General features: G+C 39.8%; 1 protein-coding gene across 1 annotated transcript; it reads right to left on the bottom strand.

Annotated features, from left to right (window-relative positions):
* Positions 1–737: 737 nt before the first annotated feature.
* Positions 738–6,092, bottom strand: ptger4b (prostaglandin E receptor 4 (subtype EP4) b). Its single transcript, XM_086152220.1, has 2 exons — positions 5,016–6,092; positions 738–3,345 (listed from the first exon to the last, which is right to left on the bottom strand). Exons 1-2 carry the CDS (start codon positions 5,790–5,792, stop codon positions 2,731–2,733), a joined length of 1,392 nt encoding a protein of 463 aa, XP_086008346.1. The 5' UTR covers positions 5,793–6,092; the 3' UTR covers positions 738–2,730.
* Between the last annotated feature and the right edge of the window lie 373 nt (positions 6,093–6,465).

Genomic DNA, 6,465 nt, shown 5'->3' with positions numbered 1-6,465 from the left:
TCATTCAATTTTTGAATGAATGATTTTTTTTACATTAGCGCTAGAAAATTTATCAACAGATTTTACTATTATGTGGGACTAAATATTCATTCCTGATATAATATACGAGTGAATTTTGCTATTTGGTTAAGTTTACATTTTAGATTCCAACTTTCAAAAAACGATGACGTTTTAAAATAGGAACAAAGTAAAATCAAATGTGTAGTGACATTGACATCAATGCTCAGATGACAACACCTAACAACAAATATTCCCTGATTTGTTACATTACATTACATTACAGTCATTTAGCAGACGCTTTTATCCAAAGCGACTTACGGAAATTGCAATTCAATAACCAAAGATCCAAAGTACCATTAGTCCTTATGCCCGATGACAGTTAAGTGATCAACAAAGGTTTAAGTTTTTCCTCAGGTGGTTTCTCAAAATGAAGTTATTCTCCTCTCATTATATCAGAAAACCATGTACAGTGAAGACTCAAGGATGTTGAGGGCGGCTTCGTCATCAGGCCAATTAGTGTTTGCTGATTTAATTGGACTAATGTTCATGTCCCTGTTAATTTGTAATGTTATTGCGTTGCGTTGGTGCAAGTGGCAAAAGTGTCCAAATAACATCAAAATTTTGAGAATGCAGAAAAAAAGGGAACATATTGTAATATTGCTTTTTTGTGTTGTTTCTGCTGATCAATTATATAATTGCATATTTTCTATTTCAAAAATATTTATACATTTCACTTACCTATACAAAAATCAGTTGTATTACTTTTAAAGTTCTTGTTGTAGATTTGATAATCAAATTTTTATTAAACATAAAAAAATCTTTGATTAAAAAAGATTCTCTTTTTGAGCGAGAAAGAGAGAGAGAAAATCTCTTGATAAAAAAAGAGGCCCAAAGAGAAAAAAAAATGTGATTTCTTTTCCAACTTTATTCTCAATACTCTACCACGTGTAGCTTGTTGTACAAATCGAACAGAATACATGGTTTGATTTTGAAGTACATGTACTGGCATTGGCTGTCACAACAGAAACAAAAAAAATTCTTCAATTCTTTTGTAAATTTCATCAGTCTTTACTTTAAGATATGCATTTCTGGAAAACCCAAATCCTACAATGGACTAATTCCATTCTTTAGTTAATTCCCCAGTAAGTCGGGTTGGAAATAGTATTGCATGCTACAGTTAGAGAAGGTGAAGCTCTGTCTTACCAGCAGAGTCAATCAATTTGATTCCTTTATGCAGCCTTCAAAAAATCTTCAGAATTTTCAATGTGGAATACTTATATAAAGCTGCCCAACATTATGAAATGAAGGGAAGGGTCTGATGCTAGTTTTTATGCAAGAACTGCTCTATCTGAACAACTTATTTGCAAATGACAATATCACTGAACATTTGTGCCAATTTTACGAGGCTCCAAACTATCTAGACCTTCTCACAGAGAAGACAATAATTAACATTCTCATACTTACAATAATTTAACACTATGGTTCACATTTTTAAAGATTGTACCATCATTGTACAGGATCACAACACATTGCCAACAGCTAAGCAGCAGATTCAAAATTTGAAATGGGCAATGGAGGACTTTGTCCTGTATTTCATGAAGAGCGTTATTGACATATAAATCAGCAGATATTACCCTTTTTGAGATTTATCAATAATGATCATTTGAAATACTGTTTAAGTATGTTGTGACTGTCAATGTCAGGCAGTGTTACGCCCATTTGCTTTAGAGTAATGCAATGACAATGGTACAGGTTAGCTTTTAAGTTCTGTTTTTAACAGAACTTTCACAATTTTGCTGATCTTAGGGTTATTTTTTTCAAATTCACTCAGTTTCTATTCACCAACCACTGTGGTGCAGTGGTTAGGGCTACTGCCTTACAGCACGAAGGTTCGATTCCGACAAGGGGACCTTTCTGTTGGGAGTTTGCATGTTCTCGCTGTGCCTGCAGATTCTCCCACAGTCCAAAAACACAGCAGGTTAATTGAAAAATTGCCCCGAACGAGTGAGTGAATGATTGTCATTCTGTATATGTGGCCCTGTGATTGACTGGCGACCAGTCCAGAGTGTACCCCGCCTCTCGCCCGATGACAGATAGGCTAGGCCCCAGCATCTCCCGCAACCCTGAGTGCAGGATAAGCGGCAGATGATGGATGGGTGTAATGATTGCCTGAAAATTTTAAGATATTAAGTTTACATTTTGGATGTTCCCAACTAATATCCAGTATGGCTGAATACAGTAAATTTAGCTCCTCCGGGACAAGAGTTCATGCTACTCAAATACATCATTAAAGTCAACAAATGATACAGTCAAAAGAGCACCAGCTGGGGCATTTTGTAAAATGACCATTTGACTATTTTACCATTTACTCACAGTATTTGGTACTTATCATATATATATATATATATATATATATATATATATATGTATCATATGATTTGAAAAGTCAGCAAAATGAGAGTGGTTTGAGGGATGATTTGGTTTTGTTGCTTTTTTCTCTAGTTTGTCTACTTTTGTCTATCAGTCTATCTGTGCTAATACAACAGATTTTTCTACAGTGACTGAAGTCTTTATGGTCACCCTCAACGGAGTCATTATACATCGAGAATGATGTTCGGGTCAGTAACACATTTATCAAACATGCTTTGAAACAACAGTTATTAAGATAAATGCAAAATGTCACATAAAAAATAACAATGATCATGACAGAGACATTCGTAAAAGCATTCTTTAAATGTTCTCTTCTGCAGTGTCAGATGTAAGTTCTTTTGTTTTGACATTTGACAATTTTGACATTGCAGTCTTATTTGTGAGGGTAGCATGTAGCACTTGGTTGGCGCACATGGGAAACACTTTCAGTGGATCCCCTGGAGACTCTCCTGGTCTTCTGACTTCTAAATCACCCTGGGCCTCCCTTAACTCCTGCGGTTCTTGTGACGTCTGTTCAGCTGATGAAACAGAGCTGCCCTCTGACCCAGCTTCAATTAAGCCCATGTTGGGTCTATTGTCATCAGACAAATAGAGAAAAGTTTGCGAGGTGTTCACCAGCTCCCTGGGCTCTCGTGACACCAAAGATGGGGAATCCCTAGACATTAAGGAGGAGGAGAGGGGGCCTTCGGCGCAGCTGAATTGCCTGCCGCCCCTGCTTCCCCGACCACCCATTTTGCAAAATAAACACTTAATTTTCTCCATCAACTTGAGGACCACAGTCTTTCTGAGCAGGATGTAGATCCAAGGGTCCAAGATGGGGTTGACAGAGGCCATGCGAATGGCCAGTAGGTCCTTATTCAACCCTAAAGGCTTTTCTGCCTGGTTTCCATAAAGCTGGTTCTCAAAGATCCTCAACTGAGAGCAAAGGAGAGAAGAAACATGATGATTAATCACTAAACTAGTGGGAGTCTTTCAAAAATGTCATTCTTCCTTGAGATGAATGTTTGAGCTTGGCTGTATAGGAGGATCAGTGTGGCCTTTGATACAAAGAAGAGGTTCTCAAACCACCAAAATTAAGATGATGTTAGCTCATAACTGCCTTAACGGAAATAATTCACATAAGTTTAACTCCACGTAACAGTCCTGGAGTGTCCAGGACTGAAAAGGCTTGCCAAAATGCTGATTTGAAGATATTAATAGAGATGAGGTGAAGATAAAGTTTTCTGATTCTGATTTTGGCTTACAAGCAAGAATGTTCAACAACTTTTATGATTTGAAGATGATGTTGGTCCAAGTAATTATCAAATACACATACAAAGAAGTCATATGTTACAAGGACTTAGAACCCATTCAAAGGTTATGTAACAAACTTCTTCCCTCATTGGGTCAAACTTAAGAAATTAACAATATTTGCATACATTTTGGAATGGTTTGATTTTATTTCAAATATACACACACACATATATATATATATATATATATATATATATATATATATATATATATTTGAAATAATTAAAATCAATATGACTAAATGCCAAAATTCCAAAAACACAACAAAAAACAACTAACTTGCCTTTCATGAATTTGATCAAATTTACCCCAATTTACCTATGAATTTTCAATTTAATTTTCATTTTTATTTAAATGTGTAGACCACATCTATAGATATTCCATTATTGGTTTTCAAGAAAATAAAATTACATTTCTTTTTTAAAAACATCTGGGGAAAACATGAAATTAAGGCAGAATCAACTTCAAAGCAACTGTTTATTTGACAAATTCTCAAATAAACAATGGTAAGAGTGGTATAGGATTCTCAAGCCTTAAACCATGGCTGTTCTTTAGTGGTTTATTTGGCCAAGGCAATTGAGATTTCCCAAACATTCTGTTGACAAGGCCAAAACCCCCTGATGATTTGTTGTTAGAGGTTTTATTGAATTATTGGAGTGGGGTCTCCAGTTCAATAACCTTTGGCCCAGCAAATTTAGGAATTTGTGGAAGTCATTCTACAGCCTGAATTTAATTTTAAAAGGATTTAAAAAGGCAAACGTCAAGTTTAGGCTATATCAACTGTGCAAAACCTTTTTTATACCTTAAATAATCATGTCACAACAATTCAGTGAGGGAACGAACCAAAATAAATGTAAAAATCATTCGATCATCAGCCCTGTGCCTTCTCACTGTCTTCAGTGTCAGGAATAATCTCTATCTCTAAATAAATACAGACAAAGACGTTGATAACAGATTCCCCATATTACTGTAAAGGAATGCACTCTTATCCCCACTGCGCCATTATATGTTCTTGATGTGCCAATAATTCTTATTTTCGATAATCCATCATTGCATTTATTTTGTTACATTATAGTTTTACAGGATTAACCCTCTTCCAATCTGAGTAACACAAGTACAAACCCTCACACACACACACAGACACACACACACACACACAGACACACACACACACACACACACACACACACACACACACACACACACACACACACACGCACGCACAGGCTGATGCTGCTTGATCGATCTGATAATGACTCACTCATCGGCGTTTCCATTGCGCCCTTACCCACCACTAAAGGTATGGAGCAGATGAGGACCACGGCGGAGGTGGCGATGAGCAGGATGACCATCTGGATCTCCGCTCCGGCCAAACGCCCGAAACTCCGTCTGCGCCGGAGTTCCGCGATGCGCCGCGGGTCAGTGCCCAGGGACGTCCGGCGGATGAAGCGTCTGTGCATCAGTATGAGAGCCCCGCACACCATCACATTGCATATAACGGTGGCGAGCACGATGGCGGTATTAACACCCGCATAGGTAAGGTTGAAAGTCGCCACCGTCGTTTGGTTGTTCTGCCAGTCGATGAAGCACCAGCTCCCTGGTTGTTGGTGTTTGACCTGGCCGAGCCCCAGGCCGGGAAGCGCGCAAAACACCGCGTTGGTGACGTAGATGGCGCAGAGAGAGAGCGCGGCGAGTTTTTGGTTTATGTACTCGTTGTAGAAGTACGCGTGGTTTATGGCCAGGTATCTCTCCACCGACATGGCGAACACAATGCTGAGCTGCACCACGAAGAAAAAAAGCAGGATAAATCCGGAGTATTGGCACAACTGGTCCCCGGGCCAGGAGCCCTTCACGTAGGTGGCGATGGTGACGGGGCTGGCCAGCAGGGTCCCCAGAAGGTCCGTCACGGCCAAGCCGCACACGAGCGTGTAAAAAGTCGTCTCCTTTTGCTCTTTCCGAGATATTCGCAGAACCACAATCGCGATGACATTTCCCACAACCCCGAAAATAAACATAATCACCGGGATAGTGGGTGGTGGGAATTTTTGCGCCGTCGTCGTGTTGTTCATACCGGTCAGTTCTTTACTGATGCCCACAAAGGGAAACCCTCCATCTCGTCTCCGATGAGGTGACACTCTCCATTAAAGCGCGCTCCTCAAGAATCCGTGCACCCATTCTTATCCAGATGTCCCTTTTACGCACACAGTTCGGTCCTCCGATCGCGCCACGGTGCGAGGAAACAGTGAGAACTCCTCCAAAGTGCTCCTTTGCGCGCCTATTTTCTTGTTTCATATGATGCTGTCAAGATGTTGCGCGCCGCCTTTCCTCATTACACTCTAACCTACAGAGAAGTTGCGTCTTGGAGCAAACGGACGCAGCCCCTCCTCTGATCTGCATTCAGCCAGTGAGCTTTGTGAGAACAACGACAAAAAAAATAGCACAGTATGTACAATCAGGCTGCATACGATGCAGGGAAACACCCTCAATAAAAAAAAAGTTCTTGTTTCAGTTCTCCTCTAAACTGTGTATGAGTTGCATCTGCCCCCGACACCTGCAGTCGGATGAGCCAGTTTGTCCAGGTGGGTATATGAGATCATTCGGATTAGAAAGAGGGGGGGGGGAAGTTCATCATGGCTTTGACACTCTCGTCAGAAACTGCCTGAGGAAATCTGTCAGAAATGAGCTTCTCATTTCTTTCTGTTGAGATACTCAGACTCAATTAATCCTCAGAATGAAACGTTA

Source organism: Fistularia commersonii, chromosome 9 (assembly GCF_037954325.1).
Source record: "Fistularia commersonii isolate RoL2024-O1a breed Wild chromosome 9, RoL_Fcom_v1.0, whole genome shotgun sequence".
NCBI lineage: Eukaryota > Metazoa > Chordata > Actinopteri > Syngnathiformes > Fistulariidae > Fistularia > Fistularia commersonii.
Note: the sequence above shows the minus strand (reverse complement) of the source record. Positions and strands in the feature narration are given on the sequence as shown.